The sequence below is a fragment of the Panthera leo genome, chromosome D1 (genome assembly GCF_018350215.1).
Source record: "Panthera leo isolate Ple1 chromosome D1, P.leo_Ple1_pat1.1, whole genome shotgun sequence".
In the NCBI taxonomy this organism is placed as follows: Eukaryota; Metazoa; Chordata; class Mammalia; order Carnivora; family Felidae; genus Panthera; species Panthera leo.
In genome coordinates, this window is record NC_056688.1 from 6,776,235 (window position 1) to 6,793,015 (window position 16,781).

General features: G+C 38.5%; 1 protein-coding gene across 4 annotated transcripts in view; it reads left to right on the plus strand.

The window, feature by feature from the left end:
- CUL5 (cullin 5) overlaps positions 1–16,434 on the plus strand; it is a 110,213-nt gene extending 93,779 nt beyond the window's left edge. For all 4 annotated transcript variants that reach the window (XM_042903986.1, XM_042903983.1, XM_042903985.1 and 1 more), the window contains exons 12-19: positions 4,008–4,140; positions 4,987–5,118; positions 7,847–7,970; positions 8,533–8,708; positions 9,258–9,419; positions 10,366–10,484; positions 11,097–11,220; positions 15,784–16,434. In XM_042903986.1, coding sequence (XP_042759920.1) covers positions 4,008–4,140; positions 4,987–5,118; positions 7,847–7,970; positions 8,533–8,708; positions 9,258–9,419; positions 10,366–10,484; positions 11,097–11,220; positions 15,784–15,978 — 1,165 coding nt within the window. In that variant the 3' untranslated portion in view covers positions 15,979–16,434. The remainder of the gene's footprint in view (positions 1–4,007; positions 4,141–4,986; positions 5,119–7,846; positions 7,971–8,532; positions 8,709–9,257; positions 9,420–10,365; positions 10,485–11,096; positions 11,221–15,783) is intronic.
- The last annotated feature ends 347 nt before the right edge of the window (positions 16,435–16,781 follow it).

Below are 16,781 nucleotides of genomic sequence, written 5' to 3' on the forward strand. Positions count from 1 at the left end.
TAATTTATCTGTAGGTAAACAGTTGATTTTAGTATATTGATCTTATATCCTGTTACCTTGTGGAAGTTATTAGTTCTTATAGTTGTTTTGCAGATTTCTTAAGGTTTTCCTGTGTAAATAATCATGTAATCTGTAAATATACAAGTTTTATATCTTCCTTTCTGATTTTTATACCACTTACTTTTCTTGCCTTGATAAACTGGTTAGGATTATAAGTACATTTTTAGATAAATGTAGTTAAAGTGGGCATCCCTGTCATTTTGGCAAGCTGGAGCAGAAAGCCTTTAATATTTCATCACTAATTACAAAGTTAGCTGAGGGTTTTTCATAGATGCCCTTAATTAGATTGCTTTTTATTCCTAGCTTGCTAAAAGTTTTGATAATAAATCAATGGGTATTGACTTTTATTAAATAATTTTTTTCTGTGTTGAAATGCGTAAGGTTTTTTTTTTTTTCTTTCCTGTATTCTTCTGATGTGGTGAATACATTGGTTACTTAAAAAAAAAACAAAAACAAAAACATTTATGGGGCGCCTGGGTGGCTGAGTTGGTTAAGCGGCCGACTTTGGCTCAGGTCGTGATCTCACCATTCACGAGTTCGAGCCCCGCGTCAGGCTCTGTGCTGATAGCTCGGAGCCTGGAGCCTGCTTCTGTTTCTGTGTCTCCCTCTCTCTCTGCCCCTCTTCTGCACTCTCTCTTTCAAAAATAAACATTTAAAAAAATTTGTTTTTATTTGTACACAAATGTTTGTAGCAGCATTATTCTTAATAGCCTTCCACAAAAGGACAACCCAAATGCCCATTGTCTGGTGAAGGGGTAAGCAGAATATGGTACAGCCATGCAGTGGGCTGTCCTTGAGCCATAAAATGGAATGAGAATCTGATACATGCTACAACATGAATGAAGCCCTGAGAAGTGCTAAGTGGAATAGGCCGCACACAAAAGGACAAATATTGTGTGATTCCACTTACATAAGGTATCTGGAATAGGCGGGTCCATTAATAAAGTAGAGTAGATACCTGCTGGGACTTGGTGGGGGTGGGGAGAGGGAACTGGGAAGTTACCGTTTAATGGATGTAGGGTTTCTGTGTAGGGCAGTGAACAAGTTTTGGGTACGGATAGTGGCGATATCTGCAGAACATTTTGAATGTACTTACTGCCACTGGATTGTAAACTTAGAAATGATTAAAACAGTAAATGTTTTTTACCACAATAAAAAGGTAAATATTTTTTAAAAGGAATGAACCAGCAATATGTGCTATGATATGGACGAATCTTAAAAACATTATCCTAATTTTAAAAAGTCAGTCACCAGAGAGCACACATTGTATGATTCCCTTTATATGAGGTGTTCAGAAAAAGGAGATCCATAAAGATAAAAGGTAGAATACTTGTAACCAGCGCTGGGAGGGAGGGGTGGCTGGAGAATGGCATTTGGCTAATGAGTGTGGGGTTTCTTTTGTAGGTAATGAAAATGTTTTAAAATTTTATTATGGTGGTTGCACAAGTTTATAGATATACTTAAAAACTTCGACTTGCATACTTTAAATGGATGAACTGCATGGTATGTGAATTATATCTTAGTAATAACAAGCTTAAATAGATAAGTGATAGGGAACAAATAATACACATTAATGAACAAATAGGTGGAAATTGTTACCGAGAAAAGGTAACATGTCTCTAGCAATATGTAATTGGAATTAGAGCAGAAAAGGGGACATAAGCAGTATTTGAAGAGTTATTGGCCATAAATTTCCAGAATTGATGAAAGCTGCCAACTCTTAGATTCTCTTTGAGTCCCAAGGAAGATAAATACAAATTAAATCAGTACGTCATAGTGAAACAGCTGGAAAACTGAAAAGAAACAAAAAAGCCCTAAAACAGCCCCAGGAGAGGAAATGACACGCTGCCTTCCCAGAGTCAAGGATGAAGGACTGACCTCTGTCTTCCCAGCAGGGTGAATTGGAGGAAGGGAGATGATGGATCGCTGCAGACTTGGCAGGAGTTCATGCGGGAGCTAGGCATTGGCAGTGCGGGTAGATGAAGGTAGAGGGATGGGAAGTAAGTTAGTGGTCTTCCCACTGGCCCATGTCTACATCAAAACCTTTCTAGCGAGTGCCAGTTAGCCTTAAAGGAAATGCGTTCTTCAGTCCTCCGCTTCCGCATCTGCTCTTTTCTAAACTGGCGCCCTCTGGTGGAAGTATCGTTACAATTTGCCCTTTCCACTTCTCCCCACAATTAGTCTTCCCTGCTGTGCAAAGAGAGGTGCACCTCTCCTTATTCTTAGTATGGTGTGTTGCCTTGAAACGTAAAAAGCCGCCTTGGTCGGTTAGATGATCGGCTCTTGATTTCAGCTCAGGTCATGATCTCACAGTTCGTGGGATTGAGCCCCACATCAGACTCCGTGCTCAGTGCAGAGACTGCCTGGAATTTTCGCGCTTTCTCTCAAAATAAATAAATAAACATTTAAAAAAGCCTCCGAGTTGCGTAAGAAAGGAATATTTTGAAATATTGGTATTGATGTACAGAAAATGGATTCTTTTTTTTTTTTTTTTAAGTTTAGTTATTTGTTTTGAGCGAGAGAAAGAGCACAAGTGGGGTAGGAGCAGAGAGAGATGGAGAGAGAATTCCAAGCAGGCTCTGTGCTGTCAGAGCCCTGTGTAGGGGCTCAAACTCACAAATCGTGAGATCATGACCTGAGCTGAGGTCAAGAGTCCGATGCTTAACCAGCTGAACCATCCAGGCACCCCCGAGAAATGAGTTTCTTACAACTAAGTATCAGATCCTTTTGCAAGTCATAGGGTGTCCAGTTCTTTGCTTTCCACACAATTGATGGCTAGTTTGATGCATTATTAAAAATAACCTTTGGTGTTAGATCTGTATGTATTTTTTAAGCCAGTAACCCGGAAGGTTCTCAACAAGTTGAGTGACATCAGAAAAACTTCCTGTCTCATGTACTTACTTATGAGAATAAGATCGTTCAGGACAGATATATATTTATAAAGATAAAAAAGTAGAAATAAAAGTAATTTCTGGGTTCATAAGTTGGAGGGAAAAGTTTCATCTCCCTCAGTAAGAGTTGACACAAACAGTAACGTACTGCCTATGTTTTATACGTACAGGCATTACAAGTTTGTTATTTTGGAAAGTTGTGTACTTAAGATAATTTGGTTAATTCAATTCTGGGAGAATAACATGTAAGTTTTATATACACGAATTTTGAAATGTTGAATTTAAATTTATTTCCTACATAGTTTAGAGAAGTAAGATAAAGAACTTTAAAGCATAAAAATATAGTACACTGGCTTTTAAGTTTTGTTGGCAAAGTAAAATAGAGTTAAAATTTCTTCATTGTTTAAGAGAAGTTTGTTTACAGTTTTTGAAAATGGATGATGGTAGATATCACATAACGAATTTAAGTTACATTGGATACATTTCAGAGAATGAAGTAACTTTTTTCTTGACATATTAATAATGAAAAGTTTTTAATGTTAACTTAAAAATATGCAAGGACTTACATACTTTTTCAGAAGTATTTAGCAAGTAAGTACCTGAAGAAAAGTTTTTAAAGATTATTGACAAGGCTACCGGTAGACAGGCCCTCACCCAGGATACAGACTACTTCGAGGTTTCCCTCTCAGGGCCCTGCAGGCCCTGGGAACCTGAGATGAGGGCCTCCTTAAGTTATGCCCCCTCATTGTCTTGCTCATGAAAAATTGGCTCTAGAAAAAATATTTGCAGGGAGCACCTGGGTGTCCCAGTCGCTTGGACTTCGGACTCTTGATCTAGGATCAGGACATGATCTCATGGTTCATGGGTTTGAGCCCCATGTCAGTCTCTGCACTGACAGTGTGGAGCCTACTTGGGATTCTCTTTCTCCTTCTTTGTCTCTCTGCCCCTCCCCTGCTCTTGTTCGTTCTCTCTCTCTCTCTCAAAAATAAACGGTGAAAAAAAAATATTTGTAGATACCAGTCACTTTTCATCAACTGCTTTTATTTTGTTTTTTAGGGTGGGATTAAAAACTCAGCCTGAATCAAAATGCCCTGAGCTGCTTGCCAATTACTGTGACATGTTGTTAAGAAAAACACCATTAAGCAAAAAACTAACCTCTGAAGAGATTGAAGCAAAGCTTAAAGAAGTGGTACATATCTTTTTTTTATTACAGAAATTTAAATTATCTTACTTTGAATTTGTGTTTTGCTTGTAAGACTTTCTGTGATAGCATCACGTTTTTTAAAATGTTTATCTATGAGCAGCTAATACGAAATTTTACAATGTAAGATCTCTATAGGGCAGTTGTTTTTCTTCCTGGAAGTTTTTACTTTGTAGCTTCTAGAAAGGAAAATAGATTTAATTCTTCCCCCTTCTTGATTGTTTTCAAGGAATTCAGTGCCAGCTTCTATTAAAGGACAAAGAAGGGGGAATTGGGGCTGATGGTGTTTGGAATGGCAGTGGAGAGACTAGGAGTTTTTCACCTCTTTCTTTTTGTGAGAGCCCAGGATAGGTGTTTCAACACCAGTGAGTGAAGGGAAGAGTTAGTTGCTTTCATTTTTGTATCCTGGCTGTTAGTGTAATATGCTGTAAGTCCAGGAATACAGAGAGGAAGAAAAACAAGAAGTAAAAGTAGAGAATATAGACAATAGAAGATGAGTGTCAGAAAAAAAGTGAAAAGATTTTACAGAAGAGAAAATTGGGGGAGAACCCTTAATTTTCATGTAAAGTTTTATTACGTTGCATATGAAATCTGGAAATTTGATGTTTATAGAAACTAAAAGGTTATTTGATTACAGTCTCAAATTTGCTAATTGTTTAGTAAAATAGTGTGTCAGGACTGGTTATTTTTCAGACACGGGCAGTTCAGTAGACCTCTCTCTGTATATACTCATGTAAATTTCTGGACTTTGACATTGGGGGATATGGAAAGGGCTCAGTGAGAGAGGTGGCGAAGAGTGCACATGAATTGAAAGTAACTCTGTTTTCTGTACAGCTGTTGGTACTTAAATACGTACAAAATAAAGACGTTTTTATGAGATATCACAAAGCTCATTTGACGCGACGTCTTATATTAGACATCTCTGCTGATAGTGAAATTGAAGAGAATATGGTAGAGTGGCTAAGAGTAAGTAAATTTTTTAATATTTGTTTTCCTTACTATAGCACATGGTTCTTATGTGTGCTCAAGTGATGTTGTTAGTGTTGAAGAAGTAGGGGACATTTTATAAGAACATGGCATCAATTGTGTAAAATAGGTATCTAATAAAGTATATTTTCTTAATAAAGACTTTTAGTGAAACACCTTTGCTCTTGTTGTGCTTTTGATATTTTGCTCTTTTCTATTTCCACTTCCATTTGAACTGACCTTATTAAATGGTTTATAGGACAGATCATTACATTGTTAAGGTATTTTTAGTAGTAAATGCGTAACTGTAAGTAAAGGCTTTTGTATAGGCAAAAGAACCAATATGTAAAAGACGATGGTTTATTTAGGGTAATCACTGCTAATTTAGTCATAACTAAATTCTCATATCAAAATATTTTAAGTCTGTTCCTGTCAGTTCACTGTAATGAATATCTTTTACTTATATATATGGTGTTAATGATTTATAATATGATTTTATTAATACATAGCAAGATTGTATATAGTGTGTGTAGTTATATATATATTTTATATATATGTCTTTCATTTATATATGTATTTCAAAATACACATTTACACATTGCCCTGCTTTGCATGATACTTACAGGATAGTAAAAATTACCCTGCAAACCGACAGTGTGCAAAATGATCTTAATATTAACAGTCAGTGGGGAAAATTATTTTGTGACTGAGAAATTTCTGTCAAAACATTAGAAACTCTTTGTTATAAATATATAGGAAGAAGGGGCACCTGGATGGGTCAGTCACTTAAGCATCTGACTTCAGCTCAGGGCATGATCTCTCGGTTCGTGAGTTCAACCCTTGCATCAGGCCCTATGCTGACAGCTCAAAGCCTGAGTCTGCTTTAGATTCTGTGTCTCCACCGCTCTCTGCCCCTCCCCCATTCACACTCTGTCTCTCTTTCAGAAAAATACATTTAAAAAATTAAAAATAAATATATAGGAACAAATTTGTAAATGAATATGTATTTAGTATACTGTAATTTATAACAAACTTTCATAAACATAAAGTACTACTATTTCTCTGTAGAAACTTAATACTGCTTAGGAAATTATTTGCAATTCATATGTCCAGTTTCATATCTAGAATATATAAAGAACTCTTACAACTCACCAGTGAAAAGTTAAAAATGGGCAAAGGATTAAAATAGACATTTCTTCACAGAAGATATTCAGATGGCCAATAAGTGTATTAAAGATGTTCGACATCATTAGTCATTAGGGAAATGCAAATCAAAGCCACAATGAGATACTTTCCTCCTCCTTTCCTCCCTAGGGAAGCTAAAATTAAAAAGACAGTAACAAGTGTTGGCGAGGAAGAGGAGAAATCGGAATCTCATGCTTTGCTGATGAGAATATAAATTGGTGCAGTCACTTTGGAAAACTCTGGCAGTTGCTCAAAAAGTTAAACAGAGTTGACCCAGCAGTTCTGTTCCTAAGTAACTCCGCTCAAGCGTATGACCACACAAAGCCTTGTCTATGAATGTTTGTAGCGGCATTATTAATAAGAGCCACAAAGTGGAAACGGCTCAAAGTGCTGTTCAGCTGATGAAAGGATAAGCGAAATGTGGATTAATCATACAATGGAATATTTCTTAGTAGTTAGGAGAAAGGTAGTACTGCCACATGCTACAACGTGAATGATTGTTGACATTGTCATGCTCAGTGAACGAATTCCATTACAAAGACCACCTAGTATACGATTCCCCTAATTGCCAATGTCCACCGTAACCAAATCCATAGAGACTCTGTAAATACACTAAATACACTAAATCTATAGAGACTCTGTAAATACATTAGAACCTACTTAATTGTACACTGGAAAAGAGTGAGTTTTGTGACAGATGCATTATATCTCAGGAGAGCCGTCGTGTAAATGAAGGATCGTTTGACTAGCACGTGCCTTCTTGTCATGTGGCTTAGAACACAGAATGAGCATCATCCATGCGCCTGGGAGAGTTGTCATTGTCTCTGTAGGTTTGGGTCAGCTTCCAGCCTGTTGTTTTTGGGCACTCAAGGTCGTGAAAGTTTTTGCTGGTGCCACTTCTGCAGCATCTTATCATTATTATTGTTATTATTGTCCCTGCTCCTTTTGTTTGTGCTGATAATTTGCCTTCACTAAGTTCCCCTGCCTTGTGTATTTAGTCTTCATCATTGGCAAGTATCAACATTACAACTTCAGATCGCTCTTCTAGAATTTCATTTAGGTTCTGTTTATTTTCATTTCCAGCTTTATTTTTATTTCTTTGGTGTGCTTTTATCATCTTCATTGGCCATTGAGCTCACTTGATTATCCATTTTTATAAAATGTCAAGTGGCTCTGTCACTGTGCTTTGCTTTCTGTGGGTGAACTGAATAAACAGATGACTAACAGATTTCGAAAGGCGGATGGTGATTGGTCACTGATGAGAAGTAAATTTGTGCATTACTCATATTTAATGTACGGTGATAACCGAAAGTTGAGCTGTGTTGTTGGGGGACTGGTGTGATTTAACTCTACTGTGGTGACTGATTCATGCACATTGAACTCATGCAGAGAAAGCCTGGGTTACCTGTATTCTCTTGTTTAGTTTTTAAGAATCAAATTTAAGAGATATTAGACTATGAATATTCTAATAAATAAATTTAATTTTATATTAAAGCTTCTATATATTATTGTTCATTACCTCTTTTGTCTTTGCTTTTCGTAGGAAGTTGGTATGCCCGCAGATTATGTAAATAAGCTTGCTAGAATGTTTCAGGACATAAAAGTGTCTGAAGATTTGAACCAAGCTTTTAAGGAAATGCACAAAAATAACAAATTGGCTTTACCAGGTATTATTTTAAAATTACATATATTATGTATATAGGCTTTCTTAAAGAGAATATCTTTGTTTTCCAGTAAATTAGAATTGAACCTTAGTAGTAATAGGTACAAAGATGTTACAAAGTCCACATTCCTTGAAGACATCTGGCAAAACAGAATTTAACAGAATTTAGATTCGTAATCTTTATTTTTATGTATGTGTCTATATGTATGTATGTATTATTTTTAATAGCCACTACTCACTTGCCTGAGTTTTACAGGTTTCAGATCCAGTCACATGAAGAGAATAACTTCTTTTTTTTTTAAGTTTTATTTTTATTTAAATAATCTCCGCACTCAACATGGGGCTCATACTCACGACCCTGAGGTCGAGTCCCATGCTCCCCTGACTGACTGAATCAGGCAGGCGCCCCTCTAATCCTTTTTTTTTTTTTTTTTTAAGGCACCTTTAAATCTTTAGGGTTTTATTTTTCACCAAAGCTTATCCAGTATGTACATATTTAATTTCTTTTGAATTTTATCCATTTTCAAGATTATTTACTTCATATTTCCCGATATTCCTACTTATAGCTGATTCGGTTAATATAAAAATTCTGAATGCTGGAGCATGGTCAAGAAGCTCTGAGAAAGTCTTTGTCTCCCTTCCTACTGAACTGGAGGATTTGATACCTGAAGTAGAAGAATTCTACAAAAAAAATCATAGTGGTAGAAAATTACATTGGCATCATCTCATGTCAAATGGAATTGTAAGTAGATGGTGTGTTAGTTCAGATATTGGTTTGACTGAAAGTACCAGGACTCCAAGTAAGAGTTGATTAAACAAGATAGATCTTTGTTTCTCTCCCGTGTGAAAGTTTGAACACGTGCAGTGGATCTAGTCCAGGAAGTCGTTAGGGACTTAGCTTCTGGTTGTATCACCATGGATTCTGCAGAATCCAGTGTGATGCCCACTGTGGCTGTCTTCCAGCCCAACAGGAAGGGAAAGATGAAAGTATTCCTTACTTTAGAAGCAACTTCTAGAAGTTTCCCCCATCATTTCCAATCACCTCTCATTGGGCAGAACTAGTCACAAGACCACATTTCGCTCCTTGAAAGCTGGAAGATGAGCCTTTAATTCTGGGCGGTCATTAAGGTCTGTTAAAATTGTTACTACTGTGTAGGAAAGGAAAAATGTATATTGGAAGACAACTGCCAGTCTTTTCCGTGGATAATCTCATGTAAGGAGAGTATTCTAGCAGGGAGGTGGTAATCATCCTGAAGAGATTCTTACCTTTATATTACTTTCTCTCTTGCAGATAACATTTAAGAATGAAGTAGGGCAATATGATTTGGAGGTAACAACATTTCAGCTGGCTGTGTTGTTTGCATGGAACCAAAGACCCAGAGAGAAAATCAGCTTTGAAAATCTAAAACTTGCAACTGAACTGCCTGACGCTGAGCTTAGAAGGACTTTATGGGTTTGTTTCATGTTTTTTTTTGTTTTTAAAGTGTATCCAGTTACATAGGAAATATTTGATGGCTTGCTTATCATAAATTTATGAATTCATAACACTCTGCAAATGACCTTTAACCAAGAAAAAAAAAAACGCTAATGAGGTGTTAATACATTAATGAGGTATTCATGGTAAAAAAAGAAATTGAAAATAAGCAAGTTACCAAGATAATGAAAGAGGGGGAAAAAATGGAGAGTTGAGGTGCATGGGTGGTTCAGTCTGTTGAGCACCTGACTCTTGATCTCGGCTCAGGTCATGATTTCACGGTTCATGAGTTTGAGCCCCACGTCGGGCTGCGCTGGCACCATGGAGCCCGCTTGGGATTCCTTCTCTGCCCCTCCCTTACTCATGCTTGCTCGCTCTCTCTCAAAAATAAATAAATAAACTTAAAAAGCGGGGGGGCGGGGTGGAGAGAAAGATTGAGTTGGTATTTCAATCTTACCTGTGAGGAATGTGACCAGAAATTTCATACTAAGAATGTGTTCAAAGATTTTATGACCAAAAATGCAAGAATTAGAAAACTTTGGTCTTTTCAGGGGCTTGTAAAATGTACTCATTAGTCTCCTGCTCATAGCTGCATGTTACCCCTACTCCATAGACCTCTTAGAAGTTCCAGAATAAATAATTGTCTAGAGAGAAATAGCTGGTGTGTCAGTGGCAAGTTGGTTTTGTTGAGCTCGTGTATGACCGATCCCTGCAGTCTCTGTCTTCCTGTGAAGGGATCATTTAGTGCTTCCCTCCTCGTGAGCTGCCCCCCGCCTTGTCCTTTCCTCGCCGTACGTTCACAGTGTTGGACTGGTCGAGGCACCAGGCAGAAGTTGGTTGTGATTTTGTTAGCCATGTTGGAGAACTGATCTTGGTCTTTCATACCATTTATAGATGGTAATTGTGTTCTCTTTCTTCTTCATAGTCTTTAGTAGCTTTCCCAAAGCTCAAGCGGCAGGTTTTATTGTATGAACCTCAAGTCAACTCACCCAAAGACTTCACAGAAGGCACCCTCTTCTCGGTGAACCAGGAGTTCAGTTTAATGTAAGGCTGATGTTGGTTGATGTAAAATAAAAATGCCTTGTTTGACTTTGGTGTTTTATTGTTAGCAAAATGGTTGTTTTCCTTACTTTTAAGACCTATGTGTACCCTGACACCGCTCCAGGTTTCTGCCATTTAGTTGTTCATTAAACATACTGAGGACTGGAGATGTTCACTCGTTTATGTGTTTTTCATGGGTACATTTTGGTATCTGATGATACTGCTTTTCATCTTTAAGCATCCTTTTGCACTCTAAAGAAGCTCTATTCACAGAAATCACTTTTTCTCCTTAAGATCCATTTAGATAATAATGCTGAATAACAGCCCATATATTTCCAACTATCTCAGCTCTCTCGTGGCAATGTAAATTACATTAGCTTTGTTATTACAGGGCATGTTGTCACCCATATTTTATTAACTGAACCTTTGTTGTGTTTGGGGGAAATCCTACGGTTCATTTTAAAGCTATCTGTCGATTATTGGTAACTTTTCCTTTGAACAGTTCTAGTATAGTAGTCTTCAGAAAATTTCTATACCTTTTTTCTCAGACGTTGTTGCTGTAATATGTTTAAAAGGCCTTCCACTGTAAAATATTTCATTCAATGTTTTTTATAGAAAAAATGCAAAAGTTCAGAAAAGAGGTAAAATCAACTTGATTGGACGCTTGCAGCTCACTACAGAAAGGATGCGAGAAGAGGAGAATGAAGGGATAGTTCAGCTACGAATACTAAGAACCCAGGTTTGTGACGTTAAGACAGAATGTCTACGTCTTGAAAAAAATTGCATTTTTTTGGTATTTATTTGTTATTTAAATTTTAATGACTACACAGTGCAGTATTGGTTTCAGAAATTTTTCTCTTTTTTTATCTTCAGATGTTAAAAAAAATTTTAAAGCATGTAGTAGGTATTCCACCTGTAACGAAGAACTAATTTTCACTTTACTGGAACTTAAAAATTGTATTGCTGACCTTATCTTAGCTGCTGCAAGAGATGTCTGTATGTCTTGGTGGCCTCTGGTAGATTTTTTTTTTTTTTTTTTTAATGTTTATTATTTTGAAAGAGAGAGAGTTCAAGTACGGGAGGAGCAGAGAGAGAATCCCAAGCAGGCTCCATGCTTACAGTGCAGAGCCCTACGCAGGGCTCAATCCCACGACTGCAAGGTCACGATCTGAGCCAAAATGACGATCCGGACCCTTAACCAACTGAGCCACCCAGGTGCCACCTCCCCTCCCCCCCTCCCCACCGGTAGATTCTATTTGTTGGGCAAAACCTTGGTTTTAGGTTGTGTCTGCCTTTGACCATGACTGATTAACTGTGTGTCAGCAATAAGTTACAATTCTAGGATTGAAGTATTCAAATTCTTATGTAAGTTTTATAATTTCATTGTAGTGTGAAATGAGGGAATACTTTAAAAAAGTTATCTTTTAAGTTTTATTTATTTATTTTTAGAACTCTCCACACCAACGTGGGGCTTCAGCTCATATCCCCAGGATCTAGAATAGCCCGCAGACTGAGCCAGCAAACATTTTAAAGCTAAGATTGTGATCCTTCTGAACATAAGAAGAGTGCCTGTTGCAGACTGATATGTGTCCATTCTAACTTTAGGAGTATTCTTATTATAACCAAGTGATCCCAGTTTCACTATTTTTATTGAATATTATTTGAAACTGCTGGCCGATTCAGTAAAAAATGAAAAGAGGAAAGATGAACATTTTTCATTACTTACACAGCATACAATATGATAAAGTAGCGGAGAGAAAGGAATAAAAGTCAGTTGCTTTTCTTTTTAGCAATAAACATGTAAATTTTAAAAGCTTAAGAGAAAGATGAAGCCATAGACCCCATAGGCACGTTTTTAATGAGTCACGTTGACAGCCTGTGTGAAGACGGTGGCCATCCCTAGGGGGTTCAGAAGGAGATTTGAATAAATAGAAGATGTTACTCTTTTTTTTTTTTTTTTTTACTAAAACTTTATATTGAGGTGTAATTTACATATGCTACAATGTACATTTCATAGTTTAGCTGTCGTTGAGTTTGGATAAGTGTACGTACCTGGGGACCATCACCTAAGATACACAGCGTTTGTGTCACTGCAGCCAGCCCCCCCTCCAACCAGACTCCTGTCCCATTGCCTGGTTTTGCCTTTTTTGGCTCACCATGGAATACCACATTTTTCAGTGACAAGGCTCAGTTACTTAAGGAGTCAATTTTGTCCATGATAAAAGTTCAGCTAGGGGGTTGTCTGGGTGGCTCAATTGGTTAAGTATCTGACTTTAGCTCAGGTCATGATCTCGCGGTTCGTGAGTGTGAGCCCCACTTTGGGCTCTCTGTTGTCATTATGGAGCCTGGAGCCTGCTTTGGATCCTCTTTCCCCCTCTCTGTCCCTCCATGGCTCACACTCTTCTCTCTCAAAAATGAATGGACGTGAGGGGCGCTTTGGTGGCTCAGTTGGTTAAGCGTCTGACTTTGGCTCAGGTTCATGGGTTTGAACCCCACGTCAGTTTCTGCTGACAGCTCAGAACGTGGAGCCTGCTTCAGATTCTGTGTCTCTCTCTCTCTCTCTCTCTGCCCCTCCCCTGCTTGTACTCTGTCTCTCTCTCCCTCAAAAATAAATAAACGTTAAAAAAAATGGACAAATTGATTCTCAGTTTTATGACAAAGAATATAAATGAGTGTTTGTGATCCTTAAAAAAAGGTAAGAATAAGGTGTTAGTGGAACTTGCCAAGTGTTACAACTTAGTAAAATATCTGCAAAAATAAAACAGTATGACAGGCAGATTAGTTGAGGAAACTAACTCAGAAGTGAACCTACTATGTAAGTATAGATGAACTTTACCATAAAGGAAATAATTTCCATGGGCTGTGAAAGGGAACGGATTATTCAGTAAGAGATTTTAGAGAGTTTTATGTTTGGGGTGAAAAATCTGGATATAGTCCTGGTGTATGGCTAGACCAGGATAAATTCCAGATGGATTTCAGTTGAGCTGTGTGACGGGTTGGCAAGTATAGTCCTTCCATAAGATGTGCAGAGGGGCGGCTGAGTAGCTCGGTCGGTTGAGCGTCCAACCTCAGCTCAGGTCATGATCTCACAGTTCGTGGGTTCGGGTCCCACATCGGGCTCTGTGCTGACAGCTCAGAGCCTGGAGCCTGCTTCCGATTCTGTGTCTCCCACTCTCTCTCTGCCACTCCCCTGTTCACTCACGCTCTGTCTCTGTCTCAAAAATAAACAAACATTTAAAAAAAAATTTTTTTTAATTCAGGTTTTCTGTTTTGTCCGAAACGGATGGGTGATTATGTGCAGTCCCGTAATCCAGGCTGTCCCTGACGTAACGCTCAGCCTTTCTCATTTCTCCCTGACCCTGCTCTACCCATCCTCGCTCTTTGTTGTTTCCCACATGGCATCGGGATGGACGGAGGGTGAAAGGAGTCCACGTGACCTTGTAGTGACAGTGAAGGGATCGTCACATCATTGTGACAGTGTCCTGGGTTCTTGCTCTTGACATCTGTGGGGTACGTTACCTGTCACCTGTGGGAGTTTGACTTTCTGTGGCTCTCTGCTGCCGCTGGTTGTAGCACAGGAGCTGGGGCTTCTTTTCCCGGTTGGTAAGGGTCTCCTGGCCCCTTCCCTGCTCTGACTGCCTGCCCTCCGTTCTTAACTGAGCTCTTAAACTCTCTGAGACTCTGCCGCATTTTCGGTGTGGCCCCTTGGCCTGCCCGGCACACTGTCATGATCAGCTGCTGCTGCGAGATTCCTCTCCCCTGGCCCTGACGGCCCTGTGGGTCTGTTGGCTCTAGACCCTGTCCGCATCGTGTGGGGCCTGAGAGGAGTTCCGCAGTGAGCTCTTCGTACCACATCATGCCGTCTTCGGCAGCTAATAAGTGCAGACCCGGGGCTGGAGCCCCTGTGCTGTTCTCCTTTCCACTTCTCTCACACAGCCTACCTTCCTCTCCTCCACCAGAGCTGGGAGGAGGGCGGACTGGAGACATTTACACTTGTTCCTCCTCCCTGGCTCCTGTGATCTTCACGTGCCTGAAGACTTCCCCTTTTCCCCCTTTCCCTCGGGACCCTTGATGCAAGCCCTGCAGTCCAGAGTCTGGCATCCTGTCGCACTGATAATGGGAGGAGTTCACTCCCTCTCCTAATGACAGGGGAGGGATCCTTAAGTCTCCCTCCATAGGGGACAGCTCCTGGCCACCAAGCCTATTACTGCTTTGCAGCAAAACACCTCTTTGAATGTTAAAAGCAGATATTACCGGGGCTCCTCGGAGGCTCTGTTGGTTACACATCTGGCTCTTAATTTCAGTTCAGGTCATGATCTCGCGGTTTGTGGGTTCAAACCCTGCATTGGGCTCCACGCTGACAGCACGGAGCCTGCTTGGGATTCTGTGTCTCCCTTTCTCTCTGCCCCTCCCATGCACATCCTCTCTCTCAAGATAAATAAGCAAACTTAAAATATATATATGTGTATATATATGCGTGTATATATATATGTGTGTATATATATGTGTGTATACACACACACACACACACACACCTAATTTTCTGTTTTCACATTTCCTTTTTTAGCAAACTCTAATCTCCACCAAGGTAGATAGATGCCTTTGGTTTGCTAAGGACAGAGATTATCCTGGAAAAGCAAAAGAGAAAAGAACACTTAATCATTTTCTGATTATCTCTGTTATAAGCTTAATAGTAATTAAATCGTCAAGGAAATACTTACAAAATTGACTTAGATGAACAGTGCTTACTCCTGTAAGAAGTCAAAGTAATTGAATCAATAAACTATCTATAGCAAATATAATTTATTAATCTGATAAATATATAAAGAGTAGTAATGTTTGATTTTTTAAAATAGACACCAGCTGGCATTTGCTACTATACAAAGAATTAACTCTGAATATGATGGAAAAGGAGTAAGGGATTTGCTCTTTCTTAGGTGATGGGTAACACAATGCCAGATTACGTACATACTGTGTTCACAAGCAAGATAAATTGTTAACATGTGCATGATGTGGAAAAAAGTATTGGGAGTACTCCAGAACATTCGGTGTGGTTTTCCACAGAGAGGTTCTAGGTTATTTTGCTTTTCCTCATTTGTCAAAATCTTTATCATCAGATTTACTTTTACAGGGAGTGAAAAGTATTTTTGTTCAGTAAAAGCCGCTGGTCTCAAGACTTATCTGCTAGTGATTGATCATTGGGGTGGATGTTGGAAAGAGGATGAAATACATAAAAAGGTCATTTTTTTTTTGTTTTAAGATGTAATATATTAATGATTTTTCATTTTTCTTTTTCTTTTAGGAAGCCATCATACAAATAATGAAGATGAGAAAGAAAATTAGCAATGCTCAGCTGCAGACTGAACTAGTAGAAATTTTGAAAAACATGTTTTTGCCACAAAAGAAAATGATAAAAGAGCAAATAGAATGGCTAATAGAGCACAAATACATCAGAAGAGATGAATCCGATATCAACACTTTCATATATATGGCATAAGTTTGAATATCATGGACAACATTAGAACCCAAATTTCAGAGTGCGTGGGCAGAAAGTTGTAACAGTTTGTGCTGGAGGAAGGTTTATTTGGACTTTGATTACATAACTATTAAAATCTCTGCCTTACCTGACAAAACAACTATATTTTGCCAGTCACGTTAGTTAGCATGACGGCATCCCTTCATGTTGCACACTCAGTAACAGCATGCTGTTTTGTGGAGAAACTTGCATTCATGAAGAGCCCATTATGAACTTTTCACAGTAAATTTGATTTATACCCATCGGAAGAAATAGTTGGGCAGGGTGAGGGCGGGGTTCTTAATTGCTTTTTTCCTCTTTTTTTTTTTCCTCTCTGACAAAAATGTACTTGCACCAGGAAGGATCTTCAGATATTCGTGCACTGAATAATGCTGTTATGTTTTGTTTTTTTAAATGCAATTAAAACTAGAAATAGCACTCTTGGTTTCTTTCGATCAAAAGAGGGAGCTGGTGTACACGACACTGCGGGGTGGGGGGGGACAGATGTAGGTGAGGAGAGAAGTATTTAATAGCATCACATTATTTGTTCACGCCCTGCTTCAGTATAATAACCGGATTTAACGGTGACCTGAAAATGATACGAGATTTTTCCAACTTACAAATGTTGGCTTTCTTTTTAAGCAGGAGACTGCTAGTTTAGTTGTTTGTTGTTAAATAAGGAGTTTTAAAATCTGCTATGGCTGGAGAGCTTGTTTTGAAAAAGTAAAGCTTATATTACTTTGTTGTTTCAACCGTTTAAGAAAATGTATGGAGACAGATCATTT